We start from the raw sequence: 21,493 nt of genomic DNA on the forward strand, positions 1-21,493 counted from the left end.
TGCAAAAACCACAAGCAAATGAACACAAAACACAATCAAATGAAGAAAACATCTTCGCTTATATGAGAGCACACGTGCAGAATTTGATAAAAATAGAAAATACAACCAAAAACAGAAAACATAACCAAATATAGAAAACACTGCATGTATCTGCAATAATAAATAACAAAAAAACCCCACAAAAAAACCCTTACATTTGAGGTTATTTCCAACACCTCTGACAGGTTTATGAGTCACTGTGGCAACATCAATCGTTTTCCAAGCATTCACAACTTTTTAGGGTTCCCTAAACTACTCGTAGCATTCCTGTATTTGGTTGTTTTGTCTGTATTTGTTGTTTTCTCACTTTGCAGCATTTTTTCTAAATGCTGTAGTGTTTTCAAATTGGTTTGCTTGGCTCTCAGGTTCACCATAGAAACAGGCCAACCAATTTCCTCCCCCAACCCCCCTTCCATACAAAAAAGGATACTGTGCCGGATAAGGAAGTTTTACCTTTTTTTGGAAGTTTAAACTTTGTCAGCTGTGGATAAATGTCTGAGGAGGAGGAGATCATAATTGAAGTTGCTTTCCCCTTACTTCCAAGAGTTCAGATACAAAAAGAAAAAAGAGCTGCTCAGCATAAAGTCACATAAATTGATGGAGGAAATTTCTTCTTTTTCAAAGGGTCTTCACTATAAAGTTCTGTTCAGACTGAAGGCAAAGTGAATTTTAGTGGTGATGTAAACTGTATCGTCCAAAAGTTTTAGGCACGTTAGATGTTTAGATTCTAATCGATCAAGTAGGCGTCTAATCAGTCCCAGATTCATTCTGCAGCAGGACAATGAGCCCAAACATACCGTGCGAGTTATAAAGAACTATCTCCAGAGACAAAAAGAACAAGGAGTCCTGCAACAGATGGTCTGGCCCCCACAGAGCCCTGATCTCAACATCATGGAGTCAGTCTGGGATTACATAAAGAAACAGAAGACAATGAGACAGCCTAAATCCACAAAAGAACTGTGGCAAGATGTTTGTAACAACCTACCTGACAAGTACCTGGAAAACCGTGTGCAAGTGTACTGAGGAGAATTGGTGCTGTTTAAAAGGTAAAAGGGGGCTACAGCAAACACTGATTTGATTTAGGTTTTTTGTCTGTTTACCACACTTTGTATGAGGTTATTGTTAAATAAAAACTATTCATGGCATTATTTTTGAAAGTAGCCTCACTTTACTTTCAGTGCCTAAAACGTTTGCACAGTACTGTATTTTTATGCAAAGATGCGAGATGATGCATATTTACCAAGGGCATGTATCTGTGTGAGTTGAAAAGGTTTCAACTGCAGTGTAAAAAAAAAAATCGTGCTTTTCCCGAGGCATTATGAATCTGTAAATATACAGCAACGGGAAGCAAAAACTGAGAGGCTGATAGAAAATAACACACACACAAACACACACGCAAGGTCAGTGTCTTTTTGCTAGCAAGCTTAACACTGCAGTGTTTACTGTGTGGGAACCAGGTAGGGCTTAGACAACTCAAAAGAGACCTGAGCTTCCCTGGAAGCAACATCATTTCGAGTTTCGGGGGGGGGGTCTCAAACACAGATAAATAACCATTAGCATTTCAAATGCTAAAATGAATGACATAAATAAGTTATACATAAAATCAAATTAACATCTAATGTGTTGTCATTTGTCACTTTAAATGTATTTGCATACTCTGCCCTGGTCAGTACGCCTGACTTTTGTCATCTGTGACATGATCTTTGATGATTAAATAAGAACAGTCATGGTCCTGTGCACACTCATTTCTTTATTGAAAACATAGATATCTGCAGTGACAAAAGTATATCGTATGAGATCTCATTTGAAAACTCGGCCTAAAGTGATTGTGTCAACAACAGGTTGGATATATAAGAGTGAAGGAAGAGGCTATTTCAAGCACTCAAAAGTAAGATTCAATTTTATGCACATGTCAGAAGAGAAGCAATTCTAAGGCTCGGCTGGACGTGAAAGTCAACAGATGAGCAACCGTTTTCAGGCTCTTTGATAAAAAGTTAGTAACGTACAAAACTCATACATAAAAACTTGAGGAGAATAGTAGTAATGGGAAGAAATCGAGTTGAGAGAAAGAAACATCCCAGAACAAAAAGAGAGTAAAAATGACAAAGGAATAGATACTTAAATCACACAACGTTCCCATAATGACCACTATATAAACCATTCTTCTCAAGGTAATCAGACAATAGTAATGATTCCAAAATAATGATTGATCTGAGTCTTGCAAGGCAAAAGTCACCACAATAACTCAATCAGTAATCTGAAGATGCTAACAATACTCTCAGGTACATCTGCAGTCTGGGCCTGAATATAGAATATTACCATGGAAAATCTAATGTCAAATGTGACATGATGGTCAGTGTTAGTAATTTCTTATCCTTATCCCTACACTCCACATAAAATCCTTTTGGAATTTTCAACCTTTTAAGACTAGCCTCATCTTGAATGTGTGATTATGACTGTGGGTTGGAAAACTGTCAACTGCAAGACAAAAGTTCCACTAGTGACCCCTGGAGGTGGTAATGTTTTTTACACCTTACACAAACAAAAACGAGAAAGATGTGACTAAAGGTGAACTTGACCGATTTTACATATCAGTGTGTTTCCAGGTGTTGGGGAGTACTACTGTGTCTGTGGAAAAAATTGTGTAAAGCCTTTAATGTCTCCAGAGGGAGCTGTGTGAAGTCTGATAAGTATCCTCAAGTGATGTCACTTGAGTCAGCGTTGGTTGGGTCTGAAGACTAGAAGTTTGAAAAGTTAAAAATCTGGTGGTGTGTAGTTAAAAACAAGTGAGCTTACCAGGCATCTGTAGCCTGCTTATCTCTGCTGCAGGTTAAAGGTTCCTAGATAAATTAGCTGCTACTAGCATAACACACCCAAATCTCTAACAGAAGAATGCATGGAATTAAAAACAAGAACAAAAAAACATCTCTTGTTCTGCTGCATCAACTTTGATCTTTTTTAAAAAAAACTATCCACTTGAGTGCAATGCTAAACTTGTGGAGTATTCTTTTTTTTAAACATTTTGCTATTCGTAGAAACTCAACAGCAGTAGAGTCATGTAACCTTGGCGGCACTAGAGGATAAGTCAGCTTTCAGAAAAAAATATAAATAATACCCTGGAAAAAATAAATGTGATCATATTCTGGATATCACTTTTATATTGGACATGAGTTACCTGGTTATTCCTTCCCCATACTTGGTTCTTCAGTATACTTGAAACCAACTACGTACTTGAAACCATCTAATTCATATAACTGTGTCCAGATTTCTAATTTTTGGGGAAAGAGCAGGCAAGATTTTGTCCTTCAAAACCAGTCAGTGTGTCATTTCTGTACTGACCTCAGCCTGCATGGATACGTCTGGATTTAGCTTTTGTCCTTTAAAAGTGCTATATGTAAGTTTCTCTTCTCTCTCTGTGGGTGGTGGTAATGGCTGCTTGCCCAGAGCTTCAGCCATCTTTGCATTTACAGGAGCTTAGAAAATGCCATCTGAGCAGTGCTACTTCTTCATCCTCTCATGTTATACTGAGGGCAAGCTGCACACAACGGTAGCTCGCTATCAGAAAGTGGCAAGACAGGCTGGGGCTAGCTGGCTAGCATGCTAACTTCAGTAGAAGAGAAGAAGTGACAGAAATAGAAGAAGAACAAGAATTAACATTGCTGTTGCTTTTCACCGCTGGAAACAGCTCTTGACAAGTAGAGGAATGAAGTTTGATGCTGAACTTGCAACGTTTCTTCTAGACTGGTAAGTAAACAGCTGTTAATGCTAATGTTTGCTATGTATCAATAGCAAAAACTTGCATGTAGAACCATAGATATACGTATGAGGTTTATGTGTAACCTCATAAATGAGTGGGATACTAATTTCCTGTGAACACATTCATTGAACAATGCGTTCAAGGATAACTATCTCTAGATTATCTGTCATATCTCTGGACTAAAGTGCTTAATGGACAGACAGATGGGGAATCAATCAGTCAATGTTGTGACTAATTGCCATCCTTTGGCCTCCCAAACATTTTAAATGCTTTCTAATAAACTTAACCTGAGTTTAATTTTTGGTGGAACTAATGCATCATTACGGTTGTTCAGTCTGACTGAGCTGTCATTACAAAGAAGGAAAGTTGTTGAGGGCAGCTTCATTCTGTCTGAGTCTGGCCTTCATTTGAGCAATCATCTCCTCTTGTGCCAGCTCCTTAAAGTCAAACTCCTTCACCAGTGATGTGGCGCCACATGTTGCACCCAGAGGCTCTCTCCTGGTGCAGCTTTGGTTGCTACTTTGGTTAACTTCACTTCTGTCGATTTGCATATCAGTGTCCATGGCATTGTTTTGACTGGTTATCTCAGCTTCTTCACCGCCCAGGTCCAGCATCTCACATTCACCACTGTCCTTGTTGGCCACCACCTCCTCTCCCCCCTCAGGCTGAAACCAAGCTGGCTCTAGGGCTGCTGCTTCCTCTGTCGCCCGCTCTCCTCTAGCATTCTTGTGACAGTGGCTGTCCACTTTGTGCAAACTACCAGTGGACTGAGGGACAGAAATAGCAGTCTTGGATGAGGATACATCCCTTACCTTGAGTGTAGCATCTTTCTTGTTTTCACTGTGTGATACTTTACATGTGGTGTGTTTTTTCTCAGGCATGTTGTCATTTAGCAGCTCCTGAAGGACATACAAAGTAGTATAACATAAGGCTAATGCTCGTTTGTTTGGATTCATGCTACTGGTACATGATAAGCAAAAAATCTACAGACCACAGCAGAGACTTACAACAAAATGTATGCCCTACTTTTTTTTTGTTTTTGCTTTACATGTATAGTTGAATGTATTTTATAGCAGTAGAATATATCAGTTTGCTGACTACACTTTCACTTTTTAACTCAAATACCGTTTTCTTTCGCTTATTTTTTCCAAGTGCTTCCATTTAGCAGTTTTTCCAGCATGGTCAAAATGAAACTTTAAACCCTTTTAACACCTTGAACTCTCCCCCTTCACAAATTCATTAAGTGCATTTGAATCCTGACACATCCTTCTAACTTAATGTTAGCTTAGTGAGGCTTTAGTAGATGCAACAGAGGTGGAATGTGACAGAACAAAGGATGTCAATGAGTGGCAGGCAGGGTTTAAATTTGTCCCAAACACTATGATTCTGATCAACATTGTAAATGACTAGCTTACTAGTAGTAGTACTTCTACAACTGCCATATCTCTACAATTGCTACTTTCAATTGCACACTCATCTTTCTATAGCTATTCCTTACTATCCACAGTGCTGACAGTAAATTGCTGTATTTATACAGTGGGGTCCAAAGTCTTAGACCACTTGAGTGGGAAAGTGGCCTCAGACTTTTGAACCCCACTGTATGTCAAGGGGACTAGAGGTGAAACAGCTAGTTGATTAATCAATTAATCAATCCATAGGAAATTAATCTGCAGCTATTTTGATAATTAAATAATCTTTTAATCAATATTCAAGCAAACATTTCAAACATTAAATTTTCCTTTTGGGCGGTTTGTCATATAAAACAAGCAATTTGAAGATATCGCCTTGGGCTGTGGAAAAATTATAGCAGGCACCTTTCACTATTTTCTGACATTTTATGATTCATTAAGAACATAACTTGCAATTAATCAATAATGAAAGTTAACTGTTAGTTGCAACCTTATGTGGGATCAATTACTGCTAAATTAGAAGTCAGGGATTCACCACAAATATTAGGATTTCACTCTCTGAGGACCATGAATAACCACAGCTGATTTGGTGCTGTGCTGTCTGCCAAGTTTTGATTCCAATACAAGGAGTTACCAAAGTCTAGGGCTTTAACCAGGTGCTCTAATACTCACCCTAGTTATGTAGCTATAGTGATGGCAATGTCAACTGACCCACTACTTTAGTCCAGACTGCAATATCTCAAAAACTAGTGAATAGAATTCCATGAAATTTTGTACAGGCATTCATGGTCCCCAGAGGATTAATACTACTAACTTCAGTTATCCCCTGATATTTCCTCTCGTACCACAAGCAGGTTAATTCACCTGTTCATTGAAATTACTCCAAAATTACTGCTTTGATAGACATCTAATTTTTTACAGAGATTCATGCTTCGCAGATGGCGAATTCTATCTAACCTACCCTATCTATCCTATAATGCCACCGTGAGGTTGACATTTTTGATGTTGAGTGAAGGTACACACACTAATTTCCAACTCATGATGAATTATAATAACTTTGGAACAGACTTTTCATCCAGCGATTCCCTTGGTTCAAATTTTAAAATTGTCAAATATTTTCGTTTATGATCAAATACCTGAGAAACTCATGACAGTCCCATCAGTCCATCATCAGCTAAACATTATCTGCTAAAAACAATATGTTAATGTTGTCATTGTTAGCATGTTAGGAAGCTAACTGAGCCCCACTGTGGATAAGTGCAGCCTCACAGAGCCCTTGACCTGGCTGTAGACCACTGCAGAGTCTTGTTTCATTTCCAAGGCTAAATTTATACATATCAAATGACCTGTCATGTTTTTCCCAGTTTTACTTTTTTAAACTGGTTTGTTGCTGTGACTTGATTGTAATCACCAACTGAAATGTCACATTACCTTCTTCCAGCTTTTTGATGACGATGTGGAAGGAAGGGAAGACCAGGCAGCTGGCTGTGGTTCACGTGTAACTTGTTGACTCTGGCTTCGATTGGGCTTCCTGATGGACAGGTAAATGCATCCGTGGTAGATGACAATAGCAGTTTGGTAGATCTGTGGTGCCAAACCCTGAGGCAACAGGGAGGTGTGAGATCTGTGTGCATAGTCCTTGTTCCCAGGAGTGATATCCTCCAGCACCTTGTAAGCAGCGTGGTTGCAGGAGACAACAGACATTTGGAAGGCCCCCTGTCTGGCCCGAAACTCTCTGCCAAGCAGTGAGGACATATTTTCTACCCCACTGTAGCCTGTTTGGGAGGCCGGTTTCTGACCTTTCATTCGTATGTTTGCTGGACAAATCCATATGCCTTCTGGAGAGCCTGCAAGCTTCCTGGAACCTTTAGACTCAGACAGGGTGAAGCCCATTCTTCTCAGCACCGAGTCTGGTAAGCTCCACAGAGGGATGTTTTTCACCTCAGCATCCACAGGGATGTATATTTCCAGTATGTCAAGGGAATCCATGCTCTGTGTATTTCCCTGTGCACACATAAAGTATTTGTCGGTTTGAGTGCAGGCTCCACAATGGGTAGCCTTAAATGCATACAGCCCAATAACACCACAAGTTCCCAGTTCCTTCCTGCTAAATATTGATGTTTTGAAATGAAATTTGGGGATGGGACTTCCATCATTTCTTATACTCTTAATCTACATTAGCTGGCTAAACTTGAACGTGAAATTCAGATTCTGTTAAGTTGTAGTGAACAATAGTAACTTTTTTGTGCATTTTAATTGATTAACCTTAAAAAATACTTGGTAGATAAATCAATATTAACAAAGCAGAGGTATAGTTGTATAGTTGTTTATCGTCTTATGGTTTTAACAGGCATTGACTCAGTGGTCCCTTATTAACTGAAGACAACTACTAGATTACCCTGGTATACTATATTACATTAATTTAAAATTGGTTTAAGTTTTTGCTTCCGTAAAATTTCAAATATTTCTTGAAGTTGAAATCCTTGCTAATCAGCAGGGCCATAGTTTCCACTGAGGACACTGCAATCATGTCCTTGGTATTTTGAGGATTGTGGAAGTTTTTGTAAGCTGTGATATTCAATTTTGATGGAAATTGGATATTTAAATAATCTGCCAGGCTACGGATCATTGACTACAATTTTTGTTTTGAAATGTATCTCCTGAAATCTCTCCTACCTGAATGAGACAGAGCTACCCAAGACACTTAAGTTCTCATCCTAATTTAAATGGCTTTGGGTTTTAAATAAAGAGACACTATATCAAGTTTCTCGCGTCTCTTCAGGTTTAAGACCAAAAGACCAAACAATTTGTAGAAAAGTATTCTACATGCCTCAAAACATACGGAAAATGGCCAACGAAATAGAAAACTGTGGTTTCGGTTTCCGTGGTACAAAATGTATCTTTGATACTGAACTAAATGATTTCAAACGTTTCTTACAATACCAGACGCACTAAAATAAAGACCCCGTATTGTTACTCATACCTTGACGAAACAATCGTATGCAGATGTTAAGACGCCTACTTCTGTTTTGTTGCATTTCACTTTGTCGTAATACAGCCGGACTTCCGGGCCGAGTTCTCCAGAATAAAAGCGGCATCTGAACAAATCTAGGTCCTATTGACTACTACTTTATCCAAACCAAGCAAAGTCTGTAGTACAAACTCAAATCACGAGCATGGTTTTAAAGCACAAATTATAAGCTAAAATACTCATCTTGCCCTGTACTTGATCCACGTTAGTCTTAAAATGTAACCATTGTACAGAGGATGGCTGACTTTTAGAGCATCCAATTTTTCTTAAACCACTGCACATCGTTAATTATTGATATGATAGACACAGGGACAAGAGGTTTTAATGACATGTAGTCTGGTCATTGACAAAGAGGAATTATACAATAGCTAATTTAGACCAGGTTTGACTACCTTATTGTGTGCAGCCACTACAGATAACAAAGGAAGAATAGTATAACACTTTCATCCTTTTCTGGGGCCACTTATTAATAACTGTGTTACTCTAGTAGATATAGCAATTTAATACCAAATCACATCCCCGCCCTGTTACATCACTTCCACTATTTTTAAAAATTAGAATGCCCCACTTTAATTTTGAAGGCCACGAGCGCCTACAGGAGGTCTGCACTTGCTTTACATCTTTACCTCTGATTTGGAACTGTCTTTATATTAATGGCAATCAAAAATACTGTAAGTGTATGCAAAACTAAGTTTTATTTTCTCTTAATTTTCAATTGAAGAACTTTGCACTAAATTTTGATACAACGTCTATTTTTATGTCTCAATATTTAAAAAAACATTAGGAGGTGTCATGCTGTGTTTTTATTTCGAAAAAAGGAAGCTGTGTTTTATGGCGGCTTGTCGCCACCATCTGGACTGGAGCCGGATAGGGCAGTATGTGCATCTGTAGTGAACATTTTCGTAAGAGAATGTCTCATTTATTAAGAAAAAGTCTTTCATGAAGAAATAGGGGTGGAGGTCAAGACAAACTGAAATCTCTGGTAGAACAGTTCATAGGGCGATGAGATAAAACCAAAGCAAAACCAGATCACTGCAACTGTCTGTCCGTCAGTGGTGGTCTACAGTGAATCCACATCAGTCCACAGCATTCAATTAACGTGAAAAAACAGGAAAAGAATTTAACCAAAAAACACCATGCCAACTCTTTAGGAGTTTTTTAGGAAATTTTATTTTGAGGGGAAAGTTCCGGAGACAACTAATATGCACTATATACATTTTAAGAATGTGTTTAGTGATGGACAGACTTACTGACCCAACAATATCGCCATTCTTAGTCTGCGTTGCTTAAAACATGACAAATAATAATGTAACTCTATCCAACACGTGTACAATCGTTTCTGCTCTCTACGACTCACAAGAGAGTAATTTCAACCACTGAATTCATTTGCAGAAGTGACCTATTAAAATCTAAACATTGCATTAGGATTTCATGACACAATTGATCATGACCCCACTTTCATTAACCTGATGTGTTAAGCGAAATATCATAAACAATTCATGTTAAAAAAAAAAAAAGAATCTGTTAGCGTATAGAAACGGCTTTTGTTAAAGACCACCAGTTGAGCACATAAAGCATGTCAGTGAGAGGGAAACAACTTATTTTGTATACTTCTCTTGTAGCATACCGAAAATTCGTAGGTCATTCATTGTTGACTTCAGGATCAGTATGTGTGACATAACAATGTTAACTAAAGGTCCACTTCTCTTTTTTTTTGTTGAGCTTTTAACTGCATAGCATAAGACAAGGCATAAGACAGTGGCTTCGTCATCATATATGTTCTGAATCCTTGTATACATATTAAAGGAATATGTTACGGGGCATGAAATGATAAACTAAGTGAAATAGTGCTTTGATTTTTTTTAAACATTTGTTTAAGCACTTGTTGATACTGTTTTCATATTTCATGCAGTCCTACTGAATAACATAACACATCCCTGGCTGCCTTTGTGACATGTAGACATAATCAATAATACATTTGATTTGTGTGCATTTTTAATATATATATTTTTAAACTATTTGAATGAAATGAGATACTAATATTTTATAGAAGACGTTTTTTCCTTACTCTGAGACGATAGAGATTTCTGAGGTTACTTGAAAAAGCATTTTCTGAAGAAAATGCATGAGTTCCATGTGGACTAGACACGCAGCAAAGTTTCATGCTATAACAAACGAAACGGCTGAACAGGAGAACAAAGTGTGGGTGCTGGAAATGCTGGAAACATTAGTTAAACATCTGGGTGCTGATGGATCTCAGTGGAAAAGTGAAATTTGATAGATAAGCTTCTGTTAAACTGTGTTGAAGTTCATGATATCAGTAGCCCTAATACTGGTAGGAGGACAACCCAGTATGTAATTTTTAGTCATACCACGACCACTAAGAATTCTTGATTCTGACTGGCTGGCAAGTGTGAAATAACTTTTAGTAACCGAACAGTATGACCTGACAACTATAACGCAGATGTTTGTTTGCAGTTATAATTCAATGTGTCAGTATTAAACATTGGACAAAGACAGTATCAGTAAGGCTTAGCTAAAGAGCTTGGAGTGATTTAGTGTTATTAGTGTGTTAGTGTGTAAAAATGTGGTAGATAAATAGCGGTTTAGTAAGAGACATACAATCTGCAGGTCTGTGGAAAGCTGTAGAGTAAAAGAATGTGTTTGTGTGTGGGGGCTTCACTTTTTCACTTCATTACTGCTAGCTTTGTGGCCTTCAAACTAGAGGCCACCCCATTGTGACTTATGGTACTTGTGTTAGTCCTTGTTAGACCAACAAAAACAAACAGAAGTAATAACAAATTATATACTAAAGATAACAAATTTTATCTTTATAACAAAACTTATATGTGAGGATATTCGTTAGAATATCAGAGTTTGAGATGTTGGATTTCTTGTCTCAGCTGACACTGTTTCTCATCAGTTCTAAAGTTGCCTCTTTCTCTTTCAGAAGCTCTTTTGAGTGTTTTGATCTGTTTGTGTCTTTTTAGTTCTTTAGAGTCCATGGATATTGTGGTTAAACTATCACTGGCTGGAACCTCATAAGTCTTACATTTCTGCTTGTTCTTGGCTGTTAGCTGATTCCAGATGTTTTCCCATGTTTTCTAGGAACCCTTGTTCGTCCCCCTTTTTTACGCATCTGCTCTGTCAACCATGCCCAGTTCTCTGGCTCTTCTAACCTTGCGCTGGATTTCACTGCAGTCTCCAGAGTCACAGGGATGCAACATGGGCACATAGTGCGTTTCCTTGTCCTTCCTATTCTCCTTGTGTTTGCGTTCATATCCAAACAAGGGACAGACCCAGCTGAGGCTTCATCAATCCTCGGCAGGCAAATTTTCACATCAGCTGTAATCCCAAATACCTGCCTCAGCAACTGGTCTGCCATTTGACAGGGTTTTGGTGCCAGTGAAGATGTCCAACATGGTGCAGGGTTTGGAATGGTCTGCAAGTATGAAAACATAAAACATAGAAAAATGCACTGATACAGTGTTTCTTCAAGGCTGAATTAAGATGACAAACGCATATTTGGCTTACGCAGATTAAATCACCTCCCCAGCTATCAGTTTCTATCTTTTTCTGACATCACATATAGGGCTGCAACCTAAAGAGATTATTTTCATTATCAACTACTCTGAAGATTATTTTACTATGACATGTCAATAAATGCCCAGCATAACTTCACAGAGACATCTTCAAATGTCTTGTTTTGTTTAGTCAGAACTCCAAGTACCTGAAAATATTTAGTTTGTATGTGTGCAGTTGTATGCTGAAGTACGGCCTAGTAGGTCAGTACTTCGTCACACCTCCCACCCCTACCCCCTTTGGTAGATATCACAGCTTGCAAACACTTTTTGTAGCAGCTAAGAGTCTTTATATTCTTGATTCAGGAATTTTCTCTTCCTTGCAGATTACTTCAAATTCTGAGATATTTTTAGGCTGTCCTTCACACAGAGCATGTTTAAGATATACCCACAGATTTTCAGTGATGTTCAGGCCAGTTTTGGTAGCAGCTAAGAGTCTTTATATTCTTGATTTAGGAATTTTCTCTTCCTTGCAGATTACTTTAAATTCTGAGATATTTTTAGGCTGTCCTTCACACAGAGCATGTTTAAGATATACCCACAGATTTTCAGTGATGTTCAGGCCAGGGGAATGCAAGGGGCGTTCCAAAAGCTTCAGCCTGTGTTTCTTGAAGTAGTTTGTAGTGGATTTTAAGGCTTTGGATCATTGTCCTGTTGTAGAAGCCACCCTCATTTCACTTTGACACTTCGCATGACATCTGCATCCAGAATTTGCTGCCACACAACCCCAAAGCAGAATATTTCCACTCCCATGCTGTGCTCCTTTTGTTTTTTTCTCCAAACACACCTTTGGTGATTGTGGCCAGAGAGCTCAGTTTGAACTTCATCTGTCACTGCACTTATTTCCAAAACCACTCTGGCTTATCCAGATGTTGCTTTGCAGACTTCAGATGTTGACTTTTGTGATGAGGTTGCAGGTAAGGTTTCCCTCTGATGACTCTTCCATGTCAACATTGTTTCTGAATCAACACCTCACATAAACTGCCATTTCTTAAAGACATGTCAGACAATGGAAATTTCAAGGTGTAAGCACTTTGATATTTTTTTGCATCCTCTCTTGCTTTGTAGGCATCAGTTAGCTTCATTTTCAGATCCTCAGTCTGTTGCTTAGATGAGCCCATGGTTTTTGAGTGTTTCTACAAGGTTTAAAGAGTCAGAGAATTTATCAGCTCAGGAAATGTCATCAGCTGACAATTCCTATTGACAATTCTAGACCTGACTTACACGTCCCAATGAGTCAAATAAACCCTCAAGAGTGAATGAAGTTCTCACTTTTTTTACAACGTAAAAGTGCCCAAACATTTCTACATGCCACGATTACTGTTGAATTTTTTTTCTATTTTTTAAGTTCCAGAAATAACACGTAACAGTGCATTAGCTTTTGAAGAAAGGAATATTTTAATTATGTAAAATGCCACTGTAAAATGAATATCTTTGGGTTTTTGACTGTTACTCAGATAACACAAACCATTTGAAGATGTCACCTTGAAATCTGAGAAACTTGGATGGACATTTTTCACTATTTTGTAATGTTTTATAAATTAAATAATTGAGTTACAGCCCTAATTAAAGTACAGTAATATCCTATTGTTACATAAATCCCTGCTTGAAAACATTTACATTAAAAACACACAAGTATTCCAAAGCAATGAAACAATAAAGTGCCTTCACCTCCATTCTGTGGGTGTCCTGTTTCTGAGAGTATGTTCCACTGCTGCTGTCAGAGGTGCTGGGATATGCTGGACTTTCTGTTTCTACATCCATTTCCATTCTCTCCACCTGTTGGCTGGAGGTGCTCTGCTGAGTCTTCATGTTTAAGCCCTCATTATTATGCATGTTCACTACTGCTGAACCACAAACATCTGTGACATTTTTGAGTGTTCTAACTAAAATGCTCTGGCCAGGTCTTCTTCCTCTAAGATTGGAGTCTTTATCCCTACCATCACTGCCAGTTCTACCTTCCAGGCTCTTTTCTTCTGTCACACTGTTTGAGCTTCTTGTGCCTGTCTGGTCTGTTTCCTTCTCAAGTGCCATTTGTGTTTTTAGTATCCAATCGTGTGGTGACCCAGCCTCAGATTTGGGTGGAATATATGCCACAAATATTACATTGTCGTCATCGTGAGGAGAGACTGCTGACATATTAACTGACGCTGCTTGTTGGGACGAGTCATCCTGAGCATCATCGTCACAAAGATCAATCACTTCATCTGATTCATCTGGAATAATAATTCTGAGGTCCTGCCCTGTTTGAGCTGCTACTGACTCGAGAGATTGTTGGGTTGAAAGTCCAATGGTTTTATTGAATTTGTAACTTTGTGTTGCTGCTGTGAGCAAGTTGCTTTTTCCCATTTTAAATGGTAGGCTGCATTTTTCGGCTACGAAAAAAACTTTCCCGTTGCACATGACCAAGGCGTTTTCCAGTCCTTGTCCACTTTTGCTCTCACTCAACTGAGAAACTTTTTTTTTAATGACGTCACAGTGCTTGCTAGTATTTTCTCTTTCTGCCACAGCTCGAAGAATTTCTGAAGTAACAAAAGGAGAATTAGGAGGATTCAGAGTTGAAGCCATTGAGCTGTCCTCTTCTTCGATCACCCACTTTATAGGGCTATTGAGCCTTTGTGAAACCTTAGGAATCAATTTTAAAAGTGGTTTTGATCCTTTTGCTGGGGGTCTAGATGAAGTTTTATTTGATGTCTTAGAAAGCAGCTTGACTGAGTGAAGTGCAGAATCACATGGTGGGGTAACGCCTTGATTTACGGTTGTGACCGGTGACACATAGACCACATTGGGTAAGCCTGAACCTGGAGAGGAGTTGGCTGATGAAGTAAAAATCTGTCTCTTGATACCAGGAGGAAGTTCAGATGCTGGGACTGTTTGGACTTGTGCATTAGGGGGAATCTGAAGGTACTGTCCTCCGGGGAGTGCTGGAGATTTCACTGTCACTGGGAGCTGACATGGAAGTCTTACTGACTTCCAACAATTTGTTGCAGGTGTTGCAATTGGAGGTACTTTAGCCATTAAATTTACAGTCTGTTGTTGTGGTGAATGCTTGTTCAGTGAATTACCAAGGTCCAATTCTACTTGATTAGGCAAGGCATTCACGAAGGAAACATTTTTTCTGACAATTTGCTGAGTGGCAGAAGGATTCAAAGCTGCCTTTTTTACCATCTGAATAGGAGCTGAGGAAATATTTATGGTTACAACTTTCTGTGGTGTAGAATCCATTCCGGGTTTACTTATTTGATTTTGGACAAATTTTCCATTGACCATTTGTACAGGAATTAATTTCATGATATTCTTTCCATCGGCTCCAACAGCAGGCATTGCCTGGTAGAAGACACCGGTCCCACTGAGAGAAAAAACAACAGAACACAGAAACGTGTTAGTTAAGAACTGTAAAGATTAGAGGGTAGAAATATTTAAATTTTACATTTACATTTATTCATTGGCAGGCGCTTTTGTCTAAAGCAATGAAATTTTGTCTGTTATATGTCAAATGGCAAGACTCCCAAACAATACAGGTCTACATAATTTACAATGCTGTGGTAGTACAGTCCTTAAGGAATAGTTCAACATTTTGCAAAACACACTAATTTTAAGAGGCAGAAGACATTTTGACTTGGAGGAGTACCAGTGTAAATAATGAAATCAATGTGGCTGACTTCAATTGTTTCAGGATCAGGGTCCTGCTGTTGTTCATTCAGGCTCATAGTCACACTGCCATGACTTACTGGGACACTTTAACAGAAGAGACATTGTTAATGTTGTTAGTAACACTTGTCATTTTCCTACTATAAGAAGTCAAAATGTCTGCTGTGGAAAAAGGTCTAACTCGTGTGTCTGTGCATGGAAGTATGGAGCTGGACTCAGGATGTGGTTAGCCTATCTTAGCATAAAGACTGGGAACAGGGAAAAAGATAGCCTGCTAAACTAGGTTAACAACCACTTGACTCCTAATAGAATAAGTGTATTTCCCAAATGTTGGACGACTATGTTAAGTTTATTAATTATAATCATTAGTATTATGGTAACTATGGGTATTATACTCGTTACCATGATATTAGCATTGTTTTGATTATAATCCTCAATGCTAACTATAGTTATCAAGGACAGATTAAAAATTGACCCCTGCTTCACTGTGAAGTCCACACAGTATCAGCTGACATAATAAGAGCCTTAAAGTGGGACCCACTTACCTGGTCTTCAGGCCCTGTCTTAGCTTTTAAGATCTTGATTTTTCAGTTAAGTTCTTATATGTTTTGTTTATTTGTGTATCGAGGAATACTATGAATTATGTGAAAGGGGGGTTTTGCCCAAGGCATTCTAGCAGCTTAATCCAGCCATGATGGCTGTTACTCTGAATCATGTTTCTACCACAGATTTAGTTTCATGACTAGCATAATAATTATGATTATTATAAATTTTTATTGATAATGCTTCCCTGACTTTAGTTTTAGAACCATAGAGTAACGGAATAACGGAATCTGGACCAGGAAAAACACTACTAAATCTAACAATAAAGGGATTGCACAAGTTCTACCAATCCACGGTTTATTATTTTTCTTAATTTAGTTTTTGTATATTGTAAATTGTATGGCATTTGTCCAGGGCCGTTTTTAGGCAAATGCAAACCAAGCAGTCATCCCAGTTGGGGGGTCATCAAAGAAGAAAAAGAAATTTTATGTAATTAATTTCAGACACCTGATCTACTTTTATAAGTATGTCTCTTCCATCCAGTTTGCACATTAAATTAAACTGATGCTGAGAGGACACTACAGACAGACTCTGTAGAAGGTTACTCTATTGGGGGCTGATAGTCATGGTCACCCCACAGTTCATTTGCTCACATGGCTGTAAAGGAATCATATAACCCTTAAATTCATGTTCTATGCAAACTTTGTAATGTGATCCACACTGGGGAGAAGCATAAATGGAATAGAAATAATAGGCTATGTAACTAACTCAAGTTGTTCTTGACTGATTGTAGGGCATCTGCATCCAGAATTTGCTGATATTTAGTGGAATCCATTCTTCCCTCTATCTGTGTAATTTTCCTGTGCCACTGGCTGTCACACAACCCCAAAGCAGACTATTTCCACTCTCATTCAGAACAGTAGGCAAAAGTGTTCTATTCATCAAATGCTGCTCCTTTTTTTGTTACCACACACACCTTTGGTCATTGTGGCCAGGTGAAGGTGTGACTGGTGAAGTCTGAAGCTTCAGACATCCTGGCTTCAGAAAGAGCTTCATTAGTTTGACAGTTTGGAAAGTTTTTCAGGTAAACTATGTGATTTAATGTGATGGAAATTAGTGGGATAAGAAGAGAAGAGAATAACTGAGAAATATGGTGATGCTCACAAGAATGACATAAGTATGAGAACATTTCGAACATTTGATACCAACTAACAATTGAATAAAACTAATCAGCTACTTTAATGAATATCATTCTCCAATCACAACACAAACCCAGAGTGACACTGAGGCTCCACTATAACAATATGTGCATTAATAATTTGTGTCAGCAAATTTATTTTATATCTAAGCTTTTGGGACAATGCATTTATTAATTATTTTACCGTAACATATTGCACAATAACATTTATTCCAGCACTTCTAAACCAAAATATTACAGATTTAATAATAACATGTAGGCTTCTTGGACTGCAAACATATGAGACTAAAACTACTGAAATCTGAGAGGTGCTGTAGTGCTTCAAGCCAGTATTGAAGGGTTCCTATTGTTTTGCAAGCCACCGGATGTCACTGTATTCACTTTGCCCCGCAGCCCTGAAGCTACGAATCTTTTTTGGCACACATAGAAAGACAGCCCCAAAGCTTCACAAGGCTTCGTCCACCTATTATTTCAAATCAATAAAATATGTAATTTGCCCAAAACTCATATATTGAACAAACTTTTGCATAAACTGTATTTCAGATGTTTGCTCCTTGACTGACAGCTGTCAAAACCACCACATTGTGCTCTGTGCTCAACACTGACAGCACAATATTGTTAACATGTGACCTGCTGAACTTCAAAATATAAAAACACGGGTCAGTTTCAGTTGATCATAAAACAGTGAGCAACAGCGAACAATGTGAGCAAAGTGGACTTTTGGTAGTTCTGTGCCTGTTTCAGTAACATGTTGCAGGTCTAATTCACCTCTTAAGCCGGTCGAAGCACACGGCCGCCCACCATGAGCCGGGTTCTATTCAAGGTTTCTACCTGTTAAAAAGGAGTTTTTCCTTGCTGCTGTTGCCAAGTGCTTGCTCATAAGGCAATGTTGGGTCTCTGTAAATATAACTATTAAGAGAACGGTCAAGACACAGTCTATATGAAAAGAGCCCTGGCATAAAACGTTATATAATTAAAATTGAATTGAATTGAAAGTGTTTTTTATTGCTGAGACTGAAGAGAGTCTGTTTAAATTCTGTCCAGACCATCCTGCAACAGGTCCACACTGACATTCTGTCTGTATGGATAATACAGAAAATACAATAGGACACTATATAAAAGTATTACGGCAAACATTAAAGCACAGCATTTTAGCATGTTATATTTTCTTAATGCAGAACTAATCAACTGCAAAATATATAAAAACTACTTTACTAACTTCAAAGTGAGCCTAAGATGTGCAGTGTAAGTTGCATATTCTAATGAAGGATAAAAAAGGTCAAAAATAGATTTGAAAGAATATTTGGATCATAAAAATGGCCAGGATATACATAACTTAAAGTTTCATACAGAGAACGCATGCACCTGTCTGGGATGTTAAAGGGTCATTCCGTGTCAAATCACATAAGGTTGTTACAGCACTGTCTCAGATTTTGTTCAAGCTTTGTCTATATAATTTTTGGGTCTCGAAACTACGGTCTATAAAATATTTTTACTCAAATCCAATGTTTATATATTTTTTGGCCCTTGATATTTTTTTTTCACATTCCCAAAAATGCCTTATCTTGAAAGCCATGTTTGGGCATAAATGTCTTGAGAAGTATTATTCATAGTCTCACCAAACTTTGTAGGATGGAAGACAAGCACGTTGTCAGTATGACTGAACCATTAAAAGTTTTTACTGCACGTTTATTGATTTTCTATAAGGTATTAGATTCGGGGGGGGGGGTGCAAAATTCCTAAATAAGAGTGATACTGAGGATATTATAAATCCACATTTTTGCACCAATATGGTATCAATTATTATTCTTTCTGCATATACAATCTTAATTTTGCGCCAATATTTGAGGTCTCTGCCACCAGTGGACATGAAGATATTATGAATAAAACAAGGCATAATAGCATATTTTGGTCATTTTCACAGGACAAAAATTGTATGTGGGGTAGCTAGTGGGAACATAAAATGGACATGGAAATTGCTTTAAGTATGGTTATTAAAGGTACAAAGTGCCAATGTCCTTCCTTTTCTCCGTCATACAAAAATAGACACAGATTTAAACAATACTTTACCTATGGCAGAAAAACATCCATTTCAGGATGACATTTTTTTGCCTGTGTATCTCCATGATTATTGAATTCCCGTGTCATAGGCATTATAAGAAATAAAAGGATAAACATGTTTTCAGTATGTTCGTTTGAACAGAGGGCATGTGAGATGGGAATTGTGTCGGAGAATATTGAAAATAAGTGAAATATTTTGATAAAACCTCTGGTATAAGGAGTAATAAGTGATATCCTAAATGACCCTCTCTAGCTCCAATGGGAGTATCTAAATGTGTTTCCACATGAAAGGTTGGGTGTGTTTTACTCCAATCAGTATTTCAGAGGCTGGGACACACATAATTAAGGATAATACTTGAAAAGGGGTCTTCACCTTCCTTCTTCATTTTGGACATTTTTATCTTAGAGGTAAAACAATGCCTTAAACGTGTGTGTGTTCATCTATGACGCGAACATGGAAGGTGTTCTATGTTCTAGCTACCCCACATAACATTTTGGTCCTATGAAAATGACAGAAAATGTTACAACACCCTGTTTTATTCTCAATGTCTCCGTGTCCATTAGTGGCAGAGACCTCGAAAATTGGCACAAAATCAATAAAAGATTGTATTTGAAAAAACATAATGATTGATATCATATGGGTGCAACAATGGGTTTATAATATCCTCAATATCACTCTCATTTAAGAGAGAGTGATATTTCTTCCCCAAATCTAGGACCTTATAGAAAATCAATAGGCATGAATTCCAACTTTCAGTGGTTCAGTCATACTGAGAACGGGCTCGTCTTCCATCCTACAAAGTTTGATGAGGTTAGGAATAAAACTTTAAGATATCAATGCCCAAACATGGGTCCCCAGAAAAGCATTACTGAGTGTAAAAATAAACAAATTTTCAAGGGCCAAAAAATATAAACATATTGGAATTGAACAAAAATATTTTAAAGGCCTTAGTTTTGGGACCCGAACATTATATAGACAACGTCTGAACAAAATTTGAAACAGTGCAGCAACCCATTTCCTGGATTCTGTCTGATTTGACAAGGACTGACCCGGAGGTGTAAAAGACACTCTTGCACAGACGATCAGAACCTTGATAATGTTAAAATCATACAGAGATATAAGCAAACCGATTGTATTTTATATTATGTGAATATGATTAAAACCAGACTAAGTCCTGAGAAGGACAAGTGTGCATGTAAAAGTAGCCTGCTAATTTATAGGTGATGCTGATGACGTGTTACAGAGCTTAAGTTGAGAAGTTGAATAGAGTTAAATCTAAAAACATTAAATATCAAAATATTATATATTATAGCGAAAAGATCAGCGGCGCCAGTTGACGTGTCTCTACGGCCCCGAATTGTTCAGAAACGGCTGCTGTTTTAAACTTCCTTATAACTGTACCTGTGAAGTGCATCCATTTCTTTACTTGTGGGATACATGACTCCTTAAAACCCGTTCAACATGGCTCGTAATGTTTCCAGACGGTCTTTAGACGTAACGAAGCCAGCAGCCTTATTGAACTGGAGACTGCTACGCGCTAATGTTAAAAGGGGTTTACATTAACGCTATGGCCATTAAGGGTTAACACATGGTAACGTCAAAGTACACTACTTATGTTCCTCGTTATTTCCATTTTCAAAGTGTAAGATGATGCCGTCTGTGGCCTCGCCATGGTCGTTTCTTCGACTACATAAACCATTGTTTTCTTCGCAGTTACAGAATGTTTCAGTCTAAAGTACCGCATTTGTTACATCAAACTTCCGGTCTGTTACAGGGGTAGTATTCAATGTTGCAAACCATTTACACTTTTCTTTCAATGTTAAATTCGTCAAGCGGTGTTTTTAACCACGCACTCTTTGTTCAGGCTAAAAATAGTTCTCTTGTGTCTCTGCCAAAGTTTTTTTTTCCATCTACTGACGCCATACAAAACGCGTAAATTAGTGTTACCAAACCCTGGAAGCTTTTGAACCTTCCTTTCTGCCAACATCCGCTCAAACATTACATGTTCCGGTTCCGCTCTGTGAAGTGTGTTTTGGTTTATTTATTTTTATTATTATTATTATATTTAACTTTGTTAGAACAGTTCAGTACAACACAATTTCTAGTGGGAATATTGATTTGGCATTCATCAAAACTATACAAACAGATTCAAAACAGCAAGGCTATATTGACAATAAATGAAAACGGATACATAAATACAAATAAAATAAAAATAATGTTAT

General features: G+C 37.9%; 2 protein-coding genes across 3 annotated transcripts; both read right to left on the bottom strand.

Moving 5' to 3' along the window:
- Positions 1 to 1,691: 1,691 nt before the first annotated feature.
- On the bottom strand, positions 1,692 to 8,293 carry si:dkeyp-110g5.4 (uncharacterized protein LOC561637 homolog). Its single transcript, XM_040153967.1, has 3 exons — positions 8,189 to 8,293; positions 6,637 to 7,209; positions 1,692 to 4,695 (listed from the first exon to the last, which is right to left on the bottom strand). The coding sequence occupies exons 2-3, from the start codon at positions 7,192 to 7,194 to the stop codon at positions 4,147 to 4,149; spliced, it is 1,107 nt and encodes a 368-aa protein (XP_040009901.1). The 5' UTR covers positions 7,195 to 7,209; positions 8,189 to 8,293; the 3' UTR covers positions 1,692 to 4,146.
- Positions 8,294 to 9,420: 1,127 nt separating this feature from the next.
- On the bottom strand, positions 9,421 to 21,207 carry lrif1 (ligand dependent nuclear receptor interacting factor 1). 2 transcript variants are annotated; one of them, XM_040151693.1, is made up of 3 exons: positions 20,673 to 21,207; positions 13,489 to 15,166; positions 9,421 to 11,678 (listed from the first exon to the last, which is right to left on the bottom strand). In XM_040151693.1, exons 1-3 carry the CDS (start codon positions 20,708 to 20,710, stop codon positions 11,310 to 11,312), a joined length of 2,085 nt encoding a protein of 694 aa, XP_040007627.1. In that variant the 5' UTR covers positions 20,711 to 21,207; the 3' UTR covers positions 9,421 to 11,309. The 2 variants fall into 2 exon arrangements, with proteins under 2 accessions (XP_040007627.1, XP_040007628.1); XM_040151694.1 differs by lacking the exon at positions 20,673 to 21,207 and adding an exon at positions 15,449 to 15,527.
- Between the last annotated feature and the right edge of the window lie 286 nt (positions 21,208 to 21,493).

Source organism: Xiphias gladius, chromosome 18, assembly GCF_016859285.1.
Source record: "Xiphias gladius isolate SHS-SW01 ecotype Sanya breed wild chromosome 18, ASM1685928v1, whole genome shotgun sequence".
NCBI classification, from domain to species: domain Eukaryota; kingdom Metazoa; phylum Chordata; class Actinopteri; order Istiophoriformes; family Xiphiidae; genus Xiphias; species Xiphias gladius.